The following is a 17,599-nucleotide window of genomic DNA, read 5'->3' on the forward strand; positions in this document are numbered from 1 at the left end:
TTGTCAGCACAGCAGAAAGGTCAGACATAGGGTCTGAGAGCATTTCAGCCAGCTACAGGTCAGCCCAACATGGACTGATGATAAGAGCTGGTACAACATGATTTAAAGGGAGTCATAACACAGTAGTTATGAGACACAAGTCTAGAAGAGTTTAAGTTCTCTAAAAACATGTGAATCTCTTCCATATGGTGGAAGTAGTAATAGCACATTACTACAATCTTCTACAAAGAGACCAACATTCTGACCCTCGGATACTGGTTGGTGCCTGCAATCCCAAAACTTTGACAGCCAAGACAGAAGGATCATGAGTTGAAGGCCAGCCTGGAGATACAGGTAAGTTCTATGGTAGTCTGTGTTAAAATCCAATGCAAAAGCAATATTAGAAAAACTTAAAATGAGGTAAAAATGGTGGACGCAAGAGCTAGAAACAGAAATATTGACATAAACTATAAAGAAAGCCTATCTACACACATACATATACAAATATGTACGTGTACACACACACACACACACATACATACACATATAAAAATGTGGGTATTTGAGTATTCAATGACATAACATTAAAAACAAAAAACAAATGAGAAGATTGCTGATGTTTCTTGGTGACAGGGATTTAGTCTAGTCATTACTCATCAAATACTTAACATAATATTTAGAAACTTGAACAATATATAATTATCACATATAAACATGGATATCTTTATAAACATAATACATAAGTATATAATTTATATACTCTTAATTTATATATTTTTTCTTTTTTTTCTTTTTTGAGACAGGGTCTCACTAAGTAGATCAGTCTGGCCTTGAACTAAGAGATCCACCTGCCTTTTGCCTCCGAAGTACTGAGATTAAAGGCACATATCACCACCACATCTGGCCTGGGATTTATTTTTTATTTATATGTATGTGTGACACCTACTTGCCTATATGTGTGCCACGTGCATACAGGTGCTCTCAGAGGGCCAGAAGAGGGTATTGTGGCACACTATAATGCCAGCACTTGAGGGGCAGAGGCAGGCAGATCTCTGTAAGCTCCAGGCCAGCTATGATACATAGTAAGATCCTGTCTCAAAAGACCAAAGCAAAGCAAACTAAAAATCACAGCGGGGCACCTTTCCACCCATGTGTGGCTGGCATTTGGGAGCCTCTCGCTGAAAGAGAAGCTGGCACAGGCAATGGGAGGGCATGCCCACATAATCTCCTGGCCTATTCCATACGGTAGAGCTTTCAACACCTCGCAAGGCGCTAGGTACAAATGTTTATGTACATAGCTGCTGTTGTGAGGGAGGGATAGGGCCACTGAGTTAAATATCTGACAACTACTGGAGTGAACTGGACCAACCAGTTTTCTGTATAAAGTTTTCTTGAAATTAGGTTCACTTGCACATAAAATATTTCTGAGAGGAAATCTGTAACAGGGTCTATGCAGAAACACACACGTGCACATAAAATAAACCAAACACCAGAACCAAGCTGGAGGGAAGAAACCTCAGCTTAAGACCAAAAGAAGTAACTGCTTGAGGAGGTAAAACAGCAGATTCCAACACAAACATGACACACCTGCCAGTCGCCAGTGCCAGCTGGCTTTATTATTGCTAAGGGGCTGGCTCAGAATGCAGTCACAGATGACTTGGCCACTACTTTCTTGAGCTATCACTCCTAGTGGGACCCTTGTCACCTCGAGCCTGGATGAGTCCTTTAGTTTCTCACCCTTCTAACCTGACAAGTATTGTTTCAAACTTGCTTTGTTTTGTTTGTTTGTTTTTAAACTTTAATGACTTCTCTCTGTCACAGATTTAGTTTATCCTCTTCAGTGTGTTCTGGCTGCTGGGTCATCTTGTACAGTGTGGTGGGGTCCAGCCTGGACAAGTAGGATCTTAAACACCAACACTTGGGTAACTGTCCTCGAATCTCTGCTACATAGTCCACTGAGTGTTTCTGTTCAGTGCTCACACACTGTCCAGGTGAGGATGTTTAACGCCAACCACTGCCCTTCTGTAATATAGGCTAAGGGGCCGTAATATACTTTTCAGCAAACATGGGAATAGCCAAAAATGGATTTATTCACTTCCTCTATACACTAAACATACAGTGGATATTTTGATTTTTTGGTCTAATATAATAAGGTTACTATTCAGAATCAAGTAGAGTGAGTAGGTTTAGTTGACGCCACCTTTGTGTCTACCTGACTAAGTCAAAGGAATGGTTACATTATTCCCAGGTGTGTCCCCCAGAGTATTGAAAAGAGCTTGGAAATGGAACCAGCAGACAAGGACAGCAGATCTGCTTTTACTAACCAGCAAAGACATTATCCAGGCCACAGAGGAACTGGATAGAACCAGAATGCAAGTGGAAAAAGTGTGTTCTCTCTTTGGAGGAGTGGTGTTTATCTACACCGGAACTCTCCTGGCTTTGGTCCCTCAGACTCCAGAACTTAGGTCAACAACCCAACACCCATTCCTTACAACTCACCCTCTGGACTGTGATAATACAGTCAGTACCTCAGGTTCTCAGGCCTCTAGGCACACTGGCTCACACCACTGGTTTCCCTGTGTCTCCTTGGGAGATTGCTCTGCCTCCATGATGGGGCAAGCTACTTTCCACAATAAACCCTCTTATAGAGCTATAACTATCATATTGGCATTATTTCTCTGTAAACATCCAAATATAGTTTGCTACTGTACTTCTTATTTAAAAAGAGGACACTTGATGTTTGCCAAATATTTGAAAGCCTGTCTTTCTTAAAAGAAACTTTAGCCAGGCAGTGGTGACACACATTTTTAATCCCAGCACTTGGGAGGCAGAGGCAGGTAGATCTCTGTGAGTTCCAGGCCAACCTGGTCTACAGAGTGAGTTCTAGGACAGCCAGGGCTAAACAGAGAAACCCTGGTCTTGAAAAACTAGGAAAAAAAATAACTTTAAGTAGTTGAGAAATATTTTATTTATACATCGTTAATACCTGATTTACAAACATCCTTACTAGTAATTATTTTATCTTTATGTATATGAGTGTTTTCCTTGCATTTACATATGTACACCACTTGTGTGTCTGGTGCTCATGGCAGGTAGACAGATCCCCTGGAACTGGAGTTATAAATGTTTGTGAGGTGCATGGGGGTGCTAGGAATATAATGTGAGCCTTCTGGAAGAGCAGCCAGTGCTCTTAAACACTAAGCCAAATCAATTACCTTTACCTGCCAAGACACCTTATAGGCTCTATGCTAATTTCAATGACCCATACAGGCTACACTTATGCAAATGCACCTGAAAACTTTCTAGGCCCAGTAGTGCCTGGCTGTTTGGAGAGAGATGCAGGGAGGGAAGAACACACAGGTACAGTTCTTACCTTTAGCAGCTTCATCAGCCCCTCCAGCTGTACCATCAGCTCCCGCCTACTTTCCTGCAGCGCTGACATCCTCTGCTCCAGCTCATCTTTCCTTTGCCTGCCCAGGAGGAAGTAGAAGCTCATCAGAAATGATGATTGGCAGGTCCTGAACTCATACATAGAGGGTATGTATGAGATACCTATACATGAATCCCACCTTTTATATGTCACTTGATAGACAGAGGTTGTTTTGTTTGATACAAGGTCTCCTTTATCTCATGCTGACCTTAAGCTCTATGCGGCTGAGGGTAACCTTAAACTTCTGATCTTGCCTCCACCACCCAAGGGCTGGTATTACAGGCATGCACCACCGTGCTTGGTTTATGCTATATCAGGACTGAACTCAGGCTTTTGTGTGCTAGACAAACACTCTATCAAGTGAGTTACATTCTCAGCCCTTCTGTTCTTACGATCAGTGTAGATAACTCTACCAGTGCCTGTCACTGTTACTAATTTTGAGCAGTTTTTGTTTGTTTGTTTGTTTTTTTGAGACAGGGTTTCTCTGTGTAGCCTTGGCTGTTCCTGGACTCCCTTTGTAGACCAGGCTGGCTTGAACTCACAGCGATCCCCTGCCTCTGCCTCCCTGAGAGCTGGGATTAAAGGCGTGCACCACCAAGCACAGCTGCAATTATTTTTCTATTCCAAAATCCTGAAGAAATACTTCTATGTCTTCTAGAAGTTTGCAAGTTCTGTCTTTCTGTTTGATTCGTCTGCTGTTGGCTTTTGTACCATGTGTACCCACATTACAGACAACCGGCCTAGCTCAGTGATCAAACATCCCTCCTTGCCTCATGCTACAGGAGCTCTTTCTGAAATGAGCTCCTGATTTCTCAAGTAATGGATCCCCTTGGACCTAGACTCCTCCTTCCTGCTGCTTTGCACTGCTGCGTGGTGGCCCTGGACACCTCCTGTACTGACAATACTTTTCTGGTCCTCACACTGTCACCAGACACTTTTAGTAACTGCAGTTTTCTGTAACAGATCCCAGAATGACTGTTTCTGCTTTTCTAGATATAAAAACAGTCACCGGAACCTGGGCTGAGCAAATGAAGTGACACAGATGTGTCTTACGCTGACAGCTGCCTCTTACCTTCTGTTGGAGTCAGCATTTGCTTCCTGTCTTACTAGAGCACTAACAATGTGACCACCCCTCCCCATGGGGTGACAGTGGACAATGGCCACCAATCTCAAGCTGAAATGAGCCAGGGTCTCACTATGCAGCCACGGCTGGCCTGGAACTCACAGAGATCACCTGCCTCTGCCTCCAGTGCTGGGATTAAAGGTGTGCACTGCCATGTCCAGCCTGAAATGAAGCCTTGGGAGAGAAGCACAACCGTAGGCTAACTGATTCATCTGCACTGTTTAAATTCTTTACGCTCTACTTATTGATGATAAAAATCTAAATGACAAGATACAGGTAGAAAAGCCAATAATCATTGTTCCCTACCAAAAAGAAATCACGGTCAAGGCTCCAAAGAAAGCACTGAAAACTCTGCTCTTCAGCTCTGTGTATTCCAGGTGCTAGCACTTTCACAATTAAGTGTGTTCAGCTCTGTGTGCTCCAGGTGCTAGCACTTTCACAATTAAGTGTGAGGCAGCCAGGGTGCTGCAGGCTTATAACCTAGCCCTGGGGAGGCTGACAAAGAACGAGTCCCACAAGGCAGCCTGTGCTACGTGAGGCTAAAAGTTCTAACAAATGAGATCTTATCTCAGCCCTCCCCCCCCCCCCCCCCCCCCGATATCAAATGTAGAATTCTAAATGCTACAACAGAAACAAAGGTGTATTTTCAAGAATTTAGAACTCTAGTAAGAACTAAGATGTTAGACTTGGCTTCCATGCCTTTATGAATGGGAACACGTATGTTTCTGTGGTACAGAGGAAGACTCACTACAGATCTCGTCATTCTCACTCTGTTCTCCAGAGAAGCTGTCTCCACCCTGCTCCTGAGATCACAGACAGGGAGCCAACAATGCTCTGCTGTTCTGTGCTGACCCTACATCTCAGCTCTTGGGAAAAGTGAAACAGTGACACACAGTAAAGGTGCAAGGCCTTAGTTTCCTGTCTCAGAGCCAGTGCATAGGAAGCCTAATGCCTAGCACTGCCCGTCTCAAGTGCCAGAAGCCTCTAAAATCAGAGCTGTACAAGAGGAGTTGTAACACTGTGACTGTAACATGACTTTTTTCCTTCTTTTGGCAGGACAGGAATCACCACCCACCAGTCGGTTTGGGATTTCAGGGAGCCCGGCTCTGTAGTGATGACTGAGGACCCTCCCTGCCCCCCCTTCCCCCTCCAAGTAGTCAGTGGAACTCTTAAGCAGTCTGCTCTGGGAGCAGGTAGCTGTGTACTCACCTCAGTAAGCGCAGCTCTGCTAGCAACGTAGGGTTCTGCTGGGCCTTCTCAGGAGTGGGCTGGGAAGCCTGCTCGTGCTCCAGCCGCAGGCGCTGGATCTCCTGCAGGATCTCTCTGAGGACGGAGAGGTGCTACTAGTGTTTGATGGCTTTTTTTTTTTTTTTTTTTTTTAACACCCTCAGTGCCTCCTCTACCCTGTCCTGAGGCTTCTAAACTACCACGTGTGAAATGGATATCTTCTTAACATTTTCACCTGATGGCTTCCACTGCTCTGCCAACAAATGACCTTCTCCAGGAAGGGGAAATGACAATTGGAACATTTTATTTACCCTGCTCCTCTCCAGGGAAAGAGAACTTTTGCAGCCTCCCAATGGAGGTTCTATGTGGGCTTCCTAGCTCTTCCACTCTCTCCCGTTCTGTGTGACTCCTGGCTGGAGGCAGCTACCGTTTCCTCCCCAGTGCATGCTACACAAGGGCCAGTCTTCTTGCTCTGGTTTCCACACTTTTCACTGCATAGCAGTGTAATGTATGGTCCCCGGGCCTTTTAGCAGCCCTTAAAATGAGACCAGTTACATGCAATTTAACAGGCCAGGATGAGCTGCTAAGACAGAGCAAATGCTACTAGGAAGGAATGGGGTAAGGAACTGTGAGGGACACACTGGTGAGTAGGAGGAGTCCTCAGAGGTGGCAGAGTAGAGCTTAGAACAATCGGAACCGACAGCATGCAGTGTATCTCCAGGTCCTGGGCTAGCTACCCCTGCCTATTGAGGAGGCAAACAGCTGGTTGGGTGGAGACAGGAGCATCAAGAGATCACAGTCTGTTACACAGTGAGTTGGAGGTCAGCCTTAGTTACAATTTCAGAGGGGCAAAAAGAGCAAGCAAACAAGCCAAGTGGCCTGTGAGGCGCCGAGGACCACACAGGAGACAGGACTGGCCATGGGATAGAGGTCAGGGAGCCACATTCTTACCTGTTCTTGTTTTCCAGTTCTGCAATGAGCTGTCTCTGTTGCTTGTTGGCATCAAAGTTGAAGCTGGCGTCAGTGGGAGGACGAGTCTACAGTGGGAAGAGGTTTGTTTTGTTTTTCCAAATTCAAATATCTAGAGTCTCTGACTGACTGCTCATTTTTTTTCCCAAAAAAATCAATCTTGGAGGTTCTGTTTACATACCATAAAACCTATCAAATCCAACAGTCCTAGTAAACCTAAACATGTATGTAACCAAGTACCACAATTCAGTATTAGAACATTTTCCACCACCATAAGATAATCCCTTAGGACAGTGGTTGCCGAGTGAGCTCAGGCTCCACCTGGCTTTGCCTTCCTAGAAACTTCCCCAAACAGAACCATTCTGTGTGTAGTTCTGGGTCTGGTTTCCAGGAGGTTTTTGATGCTCACGTATATTTATTGCTGAGGAATATTCCCTCGCTTCCAGCTTTTAGCCACTACAGATGAAGCAGTAACACACGTTTACTTACATGTTCCTATCAATATACACTATTCTTATGTGTGCACACATTGTCTCTCTCCTCCCATGTGGGTTCCAGGACTGCACTCAGGTTGTCAGGCTGCTGGCGGAGCCTTTACCCACAGCAGCCTCACTGACACAGAACTGCTGAGCTGTATGCTAACACTAAAACAAGGTCTGAGGAACTGTCACATCCTGTCCCAAAGTGGCTGAACCACCTTATTCTCATTCTGACAGTGAATGACGGCTCTAATTTCTTTATGTTTTCCCTTATATGTTTATGTGTATGGGTGTTTTGCTGCATGCACGTCTTATGAACTACTTTCATGTCTGCTACCTGCAGAGATATCTTGGAAATGGAGTAACAAATGGTTGTTAGCCACTATGTGGTTGCTGGAAATTGAACAGGTCCTATGGAAGAGGAATCAGGGCTCTTAACCTCTAAGCCAACTCCACAGCCCCATTTTCATAGTATTCTCATTGAAATCTGTTAAAATCTTTTTTTGTTTCAACATCCTTATTATGAAGGCTGTAACTGTGAGGTTTCCCCCTTAAAAACAGAAGTGAGTTTAAATGTCGTAAATCCTTTGTTTAATGACAGGCGCTTGGGCTGGCCTAGAACACTATGTAGCCAAGGATGACCCTGAACATGATGAGATCCTCCTTCCTCTACCATGCATAGTTTATGCTGGGATTGAAGCCAGGGCTTTGTGCATGCTGGGCAGGCACTCTACTAACTGGATCAAATCTCCAGCCCTGACATTTAAAAGTGCACAGGTTAGTAATTTGTAGTGTGTTCATGAGATTGTGAAGCCATCACCACCATCTATGTCCAGCAAAATTTTACTATCCCCCTAATCCCGTGCCCATTAGCAATCACAATCTATTTCTGCCTGCCCTGAGAGCTACCATTTTTCTCTCTGTAGTTTCACTGATTCTGTACATTATAAATAAAAACAAACTGTAGCCTTTACACATGACTTCTTTAGCTTAACAAAATGCTTTCAAGCTTCACACATACCACAAATCAATATCTTTTATGGATGAACAATAGTCCACAATATAAGCATACCACATTTTTCAGACAGTTGATTTACATTTGGGCTATTTCTACTTTTTTGGCTAATTTGAATGAACATTTGTATAGAAATATATGCTTTCTCTTGAGTATTCATCTAGGAGTCAAACTGCTGAGCCACATGGTAACTGCCTTTTGAGGACTTTCATATGTCATCTTTGGAGAGAACACGTGGGTGTGATTTGTACCCTTGTACCCTTGTACCCTTGTTAGCTCCTTCAAGACTACGATAGAAAACAACAGTAAACATTTAGAATGCTGGGTGTGGTGGTGGCAGCGGCAGCGCACACCTTTAATCTCAGCACTCGGAAGGCAGAGGCAGGTGGATCGCTGTGAGTTTGAGGCTGGCCTGGTCTACGAAGTGAATCTAGGAAAGCCAGGGCAACATAGAGAAACCCTGTCTCGAAAAACCAAAACCAAACCAAAACAACCCAAAAAAGACATTTAGAAACGGCACATACACATCCTGCACAGAGTGGGTCAGGGCCTGGGGATGAAGCTCAGCTGACAGAGCCTTGTACACATGAAACTCTGCTTTGCCTCAAACACAGTGTACAAGAAGCAGGACTCTACTAATATCCTGCCTAGAGTTTGAAGATTCAACAACAAGTCTTTTCAGATGGTGTTTTCTAAATAAACAGGTGAAACAGCAGACAATCTGATTTTTACCAGATCACATAATGTTTTTCTTCTTTAAACAAAAAAAAAAAGATGATTTCACTTAGAAGTGTATACCAGCAGTCAGCTGAGCAAATTCCCTACACTGTATTTCTATAGTCTTGTGAGAGCTTGAGTTAAGCTTTATAAAAATGGCTTGAGGATGAACCTGGGTATGAATAATTGGTTTCTAATTAAAAGGTATAATTCTCTGTCAGGGTGAAAGCAGGGAAATTACAGATGTAGGAAGGACTTGCATCATATAAGAACAAGTGTGCTTGGAAGTATTCATTGGAAACTCCTAAATAACTCCCAGTGCTTTTCCGGTCTGACTGTAACCTGTGTCTTTCATAGTGGAGGTATAGAAGCCTGGAAGCCCTGCTGCTCAAACAGAAGTGAAGAAGCAACAGTTCCTGTAGAAAGAATGGGTCTGGGCCTTTCTACCTGCCTGTACCCATAGGAGAACCCCTAACCCAGACCCAGCTTGTTTCTTTTGCTTATAATATTAGTATAAGTAGTGTCATAGGCCTTCAATCCCAGCACTCCAGAGTCAGAGGCAGGGAGATCTCTGTTGAGTTCCAAGCCAGCCAAGGCTACATGGTGAGACCGTCTCCAAAACCAAAGCAGCAACTATAGGCAAGGTGTTCTCCTCTGAGTGTGGCCTACTGCTTCATGTGTTAGCCTGCAATCCCACTGTGAGGTAGTAAAGAGGGTGGAAACTTCAGGACTTCTGGGAGGTGATTAGGATTCAGTGAGGTCTTTAAAATGGAGATTCAATGACTTGATCTTGGTGCTTCCCCAGGACTGAACTCTATATGACACACACACACACACACACACACACACACACACACACACACACACACACACACGTTCTCTGTCTCTGCTGTATATAATGCTATGGGATACATCAGGACTCTTCCCCAAGGAGACTATCCCCAGATGCTGACCCTTGAGCTTGGCCTACCAGAACAGTGAGCCAAAATAAACCTTTTTTCTTCCTCATTACTTTATTTAGGTATTATAGCAATGGAAAATGGACTAGTACATATTATGTAACAGAGCATTTAGTATTTAAGTTATTTGCTATCTTAAACACTAGGGGGATCTTAATAGCAATATAATAAAACAAAGGCAAGTCTTCCTAAAATACCTTCTGGACTTTAAAGAGACTAAGACAGAAAGCTGGTATGGTGGCACATGCCTGTAATCTCAGCACTCAGGGAGGTAGAGGCAGGGGTTTGCCATGAGTTCAAGGCCAGCCTGGTCTACAAATCAAGCCCAGGACAGCCAAGGCTACACAGAGATACCCTATCTCGAAAAACAAACAAACAAAACAAAAACAAAAAGAGAAAGAAAGAGAGAGAGAGACTAAGACAGAAACAGAATGATAGTTCATAAAGACACAGGATACATTGTCTGGAAGAGACCTTAGATAATTTCTTTCAAGAACAAAATCAATTTATTCAGTTCCTGGCTCCACTGTGCCAGACACTATTCAAGCAACTAGTGATGCCCTGGTGCATGGGAAGCAACTCTCACCTTATTGAGATGATATTACATCAGGGGAGATCAGAAATTAAATAAATAAATAAAAATAACTAAGCAAACACACACATCAGCAGTAACAGGCACGAGGAAGGAAGGTAGTAATGAAAGGAGAGGACAGGGATGGAGGTTCTTCTAATGAGGTGCTTCTGAGCAGGCGCAGCAAGCCAGAAGGCTGGGGGAGAGCATGCACAGCAGAGAAAAGGGCAGGCACTAGAGCAGTTGGAATGGCTGGAGGGAGGCAGCCGAAGGGCTTGAACGTGATGAGGAAGAATTTGGTAGTAATCAAGAGCTTGTAAGTTTCCATGTCGTCGTTTCAGCACAGAAGTGAAAAGGGAAGCTGCGAGGAGAAAGAACGCTTAATACAAAGGAGACACGTGGGCATGAAAACATGAAAACATGCTGGAGTGTGCATAAAGAAGTGCTGAGGCATTCTGGTCCTGGTTAGGGTTCCCCATCCCTAACGTGCTTGAAAAAATGAACATTATAAGCAGACAACAGGAAAATGAACTATTTCTGTAAGTGCATACTAATTCTTTACAGGAATTCTGCCAGTTTACTTCCTTTAGTTCTTTCCCGATGCCGAAGTGTCTTCATGCAAATGCTTGTCATACTTCACACTTCAATAAAAGATCCCTTTAAATAGTTTAAAGCCTTTGATCAGTTGAACTGCTTCTCAGTCATAAAAGAGGGCTTCTACTACACAGCAAATCCTTTAACCAGAGCGCGGCCTCTCCCTCCTTTCTTAGTGCTGCTGACTCATGTGGAAAGGGATCTGAGAAGCTCCCATTCAAGGGTGACTTCACAAAATCACATTTAACAGTGACTGAAAAAAAAAAAAAAAAAAAGGATATCCCTTTCATCCTTAAGATAAAACAGCACAGGTAACGTTGTGTGGTAGTGAAGGAACCAGCACCCCCTCCTTAAGGACCCCCATTAAGGCCAGAGTCTGTAAATCTCCTCTGCTTAGAGTCCAGCTTGAACCAAGGACAGACAGTGCTATCACTATGTGTGTAACCGAGTCCAGCTTAACTCAAGAACAACAGGTTTGTGTTACAGCTTGTGTTTAAAATTTCCACTTTCCCTACTGTAAAACTCACTTCTTTGTCTAAAACCTATAAAAGGCCCATGCCTCTGCTTCTCAGGGTCTCCTGCTCGAAAGAGTTGGCAGACCCTGTTGTGACGGCTCAATAAATTCCTATGTGTTTGCATCGACAGTGGACTCCGGCTCTCAGTAGGGACTCTGGGAATAGACTAGAGATCTCTCTAGAGGTCTCAGTCTTACAGTGGTGGCATACACCTTTAATCCTAGGGAGGCAGAGGCAGGAGGATCTCTGTGAGTTTGAGGCCAGCCTGATCTACAAAGTAAGTTCCAGGACAGCCAGGATTGTTACAAAGAAAACAAACAAATTAAAAAAAAAAAAAAAAAAAAAAAAGCACAGGTAGGATCATTGTTCTCTAGACGTTCTGAGTGGAGAGCTAGTCCAAGCGTTCTGTCAATATCCTGAAGCAACATGAGATTGAACTAGGCTCACCGTAAAACTGCAATAGGGATCATTTAAAAAACAGTCTATCTTACTTAGCTGGGGGACGGGTGAGACAGAGTCTCTGTGTTAGCCCTGGCTGTCCTGGAACTTTCTCTGTAGACAAGGCTGGCCTTGAACTCATAGAGATCCGCCTGACTCTGCCTCCTGAGTGCTGGGATTAAAGGGATTGTTTCCTGAGAAGCTGAGGACCCTTGGGATGGACCCACAGTCTGGAGGTGACAACAAAGTGGCATTCCTTACAGGTCCCAGAATCCACTTGTTCCCAGAAACCATGATTTACGGTCTCCAGATTGTCTTTCACTCAATGACACTTTAAAAAGCTTTTTACTTATTGTAACTTTTGGGGGGGGGTAATCACTGTGTAGCCCAGGTTGGCCTTGATATCCTGGATTAAACTTCTGGCTCTTCCCTTTGCCTTCCAGTGGGTGGGACTTACAGGTGTACATCACCCACCTGGGCAGGTTACTGTAATTTTTCTGATGTTATATTCTCAATAGTATTCTATACTACTGGCTCCATTGTTATATAATCTCTGTGCTAAAATTAAGCTTGCAGCTTTAGCAAAGCAATGCTGGGAGATGAATGGATTTTCTCAGGTGACCAATGAGCAGACTGGCAGCACACTATTATATTCTAAAAGTCTGTGAGTAGCCAAACAGTTCTATCCTATATTAAGTAGAAGTCTATTAGATGGACACGGCAGTGCATACCTTCAGTTCTAGCATTTAGGAGGTAGAGGCAGGAGAATTAGGAGTTCAAGGCCATCCTCAGCTATATAGTAAGTTCAGGTCAGCCTTCCAGAGACTCTGCCTTAAAGCAAAACAAAAACAAACAAAACAGGAAAAAAGCAAACCTTCATTAAGGCTAGTGGAATGGCTCACTTGAGTAATCTCAGCACTTGGGAGGCTGAGACAGCATGATTACCACAAATGCAAAGCTACCCTGAGCTACACAGTGAGTTCTAGGCTAACCTGGGGTACAGTGCGAGACTGTCTCAAAATCCAAACAAGGGCTACAGAGACGGCTCAGTGGTTAAGAGCACTGGCTACTCTTTCAGAGGACAGAGTTTCGTTCCTAGCATTCACATAGCAGCTTCCAAAGATCATTACTCCAGTTTCCAGGGGACCTGAGAGCCTCTTCTGACCTCCATGGGCATCAGGCATGTATGTGGTGCTCATGTATACATACACGCAGACAAAACACTCATACACATAAGTTTTTTAATCTAAAAAAAAAAGAAAAATTAAAAACCCAAACCTTGCAATTTTTACTATGTAATTTTTTTAAAAAAATAATTATGGATCTGAAGTGATTTTACTTTTATTTCCTTCACTTTAAGCCAATCATGAAATTTCACAATGATTTCTGGGGTGAGGCAGAAAGTAGGTGCCATTCAGAATGATCAAGGCTGTGGCCTGGCTGGCTGAGGAGCTGAAGCAGGGAGGCCTCACTAGGGAAGCGGCAGGAGCTCAGACTGCCCAGTGGCGGGAGAGCTGGCATGCAATGTCCTCAGCCGCTTCCAGCTTTCGCAGCTCAGTCAGGCCATCACCGGTGTCTGTGGCCAGAGAGTTGGCGATCAGTTCAGCTGCCTTGGAGTCACCCTCAGCAGAGATAATGGCTGCCTTCTTCTGCTGCTCAGCCTTTTCCACCACAAATCTGGCCCTCTCCGCTTCCTGCTGTTTGACTCCCACTGCTTCTGTGAACTCCTTCCCAAAGGTCAGATGTGTTAGGGACACGCAATGAGCCCAAATGTTGCCGCTCTGTCTATGAGGTCATTGTTCACCTGCCTGGAGACCAGCTCTTGCTGGGTAATCAATTCTCCAGCATCGAAGCAAGCCACCACCGACTTGAGGATCTCTGTGGTAACAGAAAGCAGTACCCATTCATCATAGTCTTCGCCAGTGCTGGTGTAGATACGAGGAAGCTGGCTGGCCACTGGCCGGAAGAGGATGTACAGTGTGACGCTGACATTCTGCAGATCTTTGCTGCCAGTGATGACTGGTGCGTTCCGTGGTCGAGAGCAGCAATCAAAGATAATTAGTTTCTGTACCCAAGGGATGAAAAAGTGAGTTCTTTCCCCTACCACAATGTCCTGCACTCCTGCAATCGGTCGAAGATGACAGCTCTGTGCCCAGCATCCACGTTTAAGGCAGAGTTCACCAGGCCTCCTGCAGCTGCTAAAGCCAGGCTGAACTTTCCAACGGACTAAGACACCTTGGCAGCCATGACTCCTTCTGTTGCTTCCACTCACACCTGCTTTCACTTTGACCTCCATATGAATTCCCCCAGGATGTCATTTTAAAAATTACCATTTAGTTCAAAACATTTTATTTTTAGCTGGGCGGTGGCAGCACACGCCTTTAATCCTAGTGCTTAGATGGCAGAGACAGGCAGATCTCTGAGATCAAGGCCAGCCTGGTCTATAGAGTAGTTACAGGTGACATAAGAGAAACCCTGTTTTGTTTAGGACTTTTGTTTGTTTTCATTTTTTTCTTTGTGTGTGTGTGTATACAAATAAAAAGGCAGAATATTTTTGAGCACCTCTGAAGTTATAAAGAGCTTTTCAGGGCTTTAACAAAACCTTGACAAAAAGGAAAGGTGAAATTCCCACCCCCCAGCTATAGTGCAGCTGGCTGAACTCCAACCTTGAACTTGCAGAAATTCTGTCTCCCCTCTCACAGCCTAGCAGTCAGCACCTGCGGATGGAAGTGGTCTGTCTGTGAAGAAAAGAGTTCTGTTTTTTCTTAGGATTCAGACTTTAAGATGGAAGACAGCTCCTCACTTTGAGTTTGATTCATTTAGGCTTGCAGCTTTTCAAAAGCTTGCAATTTTGTTTTGTTTTATAAATAAATAAATCTAAAAACAAAATAAAAGAGATATGGGAGACATTGTAAGACACAGGGACCTGCAGAGGTCAGAAGAGAGCCTCATGTTCCCCACAGCTGGAGTGAGCTGGCATGTGGGTGCTGGGAACCCAGACAAGGTCCTCTGTAAGGGCAGCAGGTGCTCCTCACCACTGAGCCATCTCTCTAGCTCCAGCTAAGAATGTTTTAAATTACTAATTTCAGGGCTCACTTCTAAAGATTGTTATAACTGGTGTGGTGTAATAAAGGCTGGGCATTAGTTGAAATCTCTCCAGGTGATTATAATGTATCCAGTGGGATAAGTCACAAACCCCAGCCCAGTTAGATGTCCTTTAAATTGGCAAAAGGCAACAATTTCAGTTTCTATGTTGGCCCCTTAGGTAAATATTTTTACTCTTTAAGCCATGCTTTGCCTTTCAATAGGCTCTTCATTAGCTTAGACTCCAAAAACAAAACTTACTAAGATTTAGTCTCTGCCAAATAAAAGCTAAGTCTCTGAATTTATTTAAATAAGGCCAATCCTGAATAATAATAATAATAATAATAATAATAATAATAATAATAATAATAATAATAATAATAATAATAATATCATCATCATCCTAATCCTTAAGTTCTCTTGACTTCTGAAACTTGGTTGGTCTGGAACAGGTGGAAATAAGACATCCTTAGGTTCTGCAATGCAGGGGTCTCCTGTCTCACACAGACATGAAGGTTCTTTTTTAAGTAGTCAGGGACATGCAGGGACATTTGAAGCACTGCTCCATCAACCAGAAGTCTGCTTGCTGGAACAGACAAACTGTAGCAATGTCTCTTGTGTTTTGTTTTCAGATTAATTTTTATGTGTATGAGTGTCTTGCCTACACATGTCTATATGTGGCGGTAGAGGTCAGAAGGGGGAGTCAGGTCCTCTGAAACCTGCTGTGGGTGCTGGGAAGCAAACCTGGGTCCTCTCAAAGAGCGACCACCTTTCTAGCCTCTTCCTTTCTGTTTAAAGGTATAGGCTGACAAAGGCAGGTGGGTAAAGCCAAACCTGATGAGAGGAGTTCAGTCTCTGGGCCCCACATGGTGAAAGAAGAAACTGAGTTTTGTCTTGTTTTGGGTTTTTTGTTTGTTTGTTTGTTTGTTTGTTTTGAGACAGGGTTTCTCTGTGTAACCCTGGCTGTCCTAGAATTGCTTTGTAGACAAGGCTGGCCTTGAGCTCACAGTGAACCACCTGCCTCTGCCTCCCTTGTGCTGGGATTGAAGGTGTGTGCCACCACACCTGGCCTAAGAAACTAAGTCTTGTAAGCATTTCTCTGGCCTCTAGGGCTTCCACAAACAAATAAAACAAAACTTAAAACCAAAACAACCTAGAAAGCAGCACTTGGGAGGTAGAAGGGTAGAAGTAGGAGAATTATGAATTCAAGATCATCCTTGGCTCCATATTAAGTTTGAGATCAGCCTGGGGGGGGGGGAAATCAATGAGATGTCTCAAGAAGCCCAACCCAAACAAAGAACAACAAAACCATTATAATTTACTTAGCCCCAAACTCCAAAACACTGGTTACATGTACGTTAAAACACCAATGCTGTAAAGGTGGACAGTGATCTGAGACCACACCAATACATGAAATCATACAAACTTTTATTCACTCTTAAGTCTGGCTGGGCCTTCAGCAAAGTGACTCATTTTGATGTATCTGTCTTCTGACTCATAAAATCACATTAGGAATCATCTGTCTCCTAGAGTTGACTGGTAAAACATGCAGGCTAGGAGCTGGAGAGATGGCTGCCCAGCAGAGTTGAGGGCATATGCTGCTCTTCCAGAGGACTGGAGTTCAGCATCCATAATGAACACCTGGTACCTATAATTCAAGCTTTGGGAGATCTGATGTCCTTATCATGAACACGAACATGAACACACACACACACACACACACACACACACACACACACACACACACACACAGACAGCATGGACTATAGAATAAGCCAGTTCCAGCCTAGACTTTGTAGCAAGACCTTGTGGAGTGGGGGAGGGAAGCTTCAATATGGAAGGCTCCATTTGAGAATGAAGAATGGTATCCACTTATGTTGCAGTTCTTCTAATCCTAAGAAAGACAGTGCTTCTCACATTAGCATCTTTGCAGGTCAAGGGTCTCACAGATGTGGCAGATACAGGATAAGAGACAAGATCCCTTTGGTTGAATTGGGCAACGTTACACATCCAAGGCAAGTGCACAGTCAGCCAGATGTAGCCCTGCAGCCTCCTAAAGAAGAGATCAGTGGCTTTGACCTTTACAAACCTGACAAGATGAGTCCACAGAGCTGTCTCTGTGGGCAACTACACTGCCTCTTTGCCCCTGCGCCCACAACCCAGGCTCCCAGAGGATATGTGGAGGCTATGGGTTGTTACCCTCTCCTCAGAATCCAATAGCGCTGTTTAAGAGTGCTTCCCAGGAATTACCTATCTGGACCAAGGACAGACCCAATGCCTGATATCTGGCTACCTAAACAAAATCAGATTTACTAGGAAACATTGGATATAGCCTCATATCCAAGCAACTGTTGCGCCAGGGTTGTTTCCTCCCAGAGACACAGAACCGACCATCAGCCACCATGAGGCAGAGTTGCCCTGGTGACCTAAAAAACATTTTGGCTTCAGTGGGTGATAAAGCATAGCTTTCTCTCTGCTGGACAGTTTTTCACTTACAAA

At 44.0% G+C, this 17,599-nt stretch overlaps 1 protein-coding gene and 1 pseudogene across 7 annotated transcripts in view; both read right to left on the reverse strand.

The window, feature by feature from the left end:
- Dtnb (dystrobrevin beta) overlaps positions 1-17,599 on the reverse strand; it is a 211,532-nt gene that overhangs the window by 32,001 nt on the left and 161,932 nt on the right. For all 7 annotated transcript variants that reach the window (XR_007830408.1, XR_007830406.1, XR_007830405.1 and 4 more), the window contains 3 exons: positions 6,711-6,796; positions 5,742-5,855; positions 3,353-3,449 (listed from right to left, as the gene is read on the reverse strand). Coding sequence is in view for 2 of the 7 variants with exons in the window: in XM_051142956.1 (XP_050998913.1) it covers positions 3,353-3,449; positions 5,742-5,855; positions 6,711-6,796 (297 nt within the window). In the remaining 5 variants the exon portion in view is untranslated. The remainder of the gene's footprint in view (positions 1-3,352; positions 3,450-5,741; positions 5,856-6,710; positions 6,797-17,599) is intronic.
- Positions 13,507-14,263, reverse strand: LOC127195221 (prohibitin 1-like; annotated as a pseudogene).

This window comes from Acomys russatus, chromosome 1, assembly GCF_903995435.1.
Source record: "Acomys russatus chromosome 1, mAcoRus1.1, whole genome shotgun sequence".
Classification (NCBI taxonomy): Eukaryota; Metazoa; Chordata; class Mammalia; order Rodentia; family Muridae; genus Acomys; species Acomys russatus.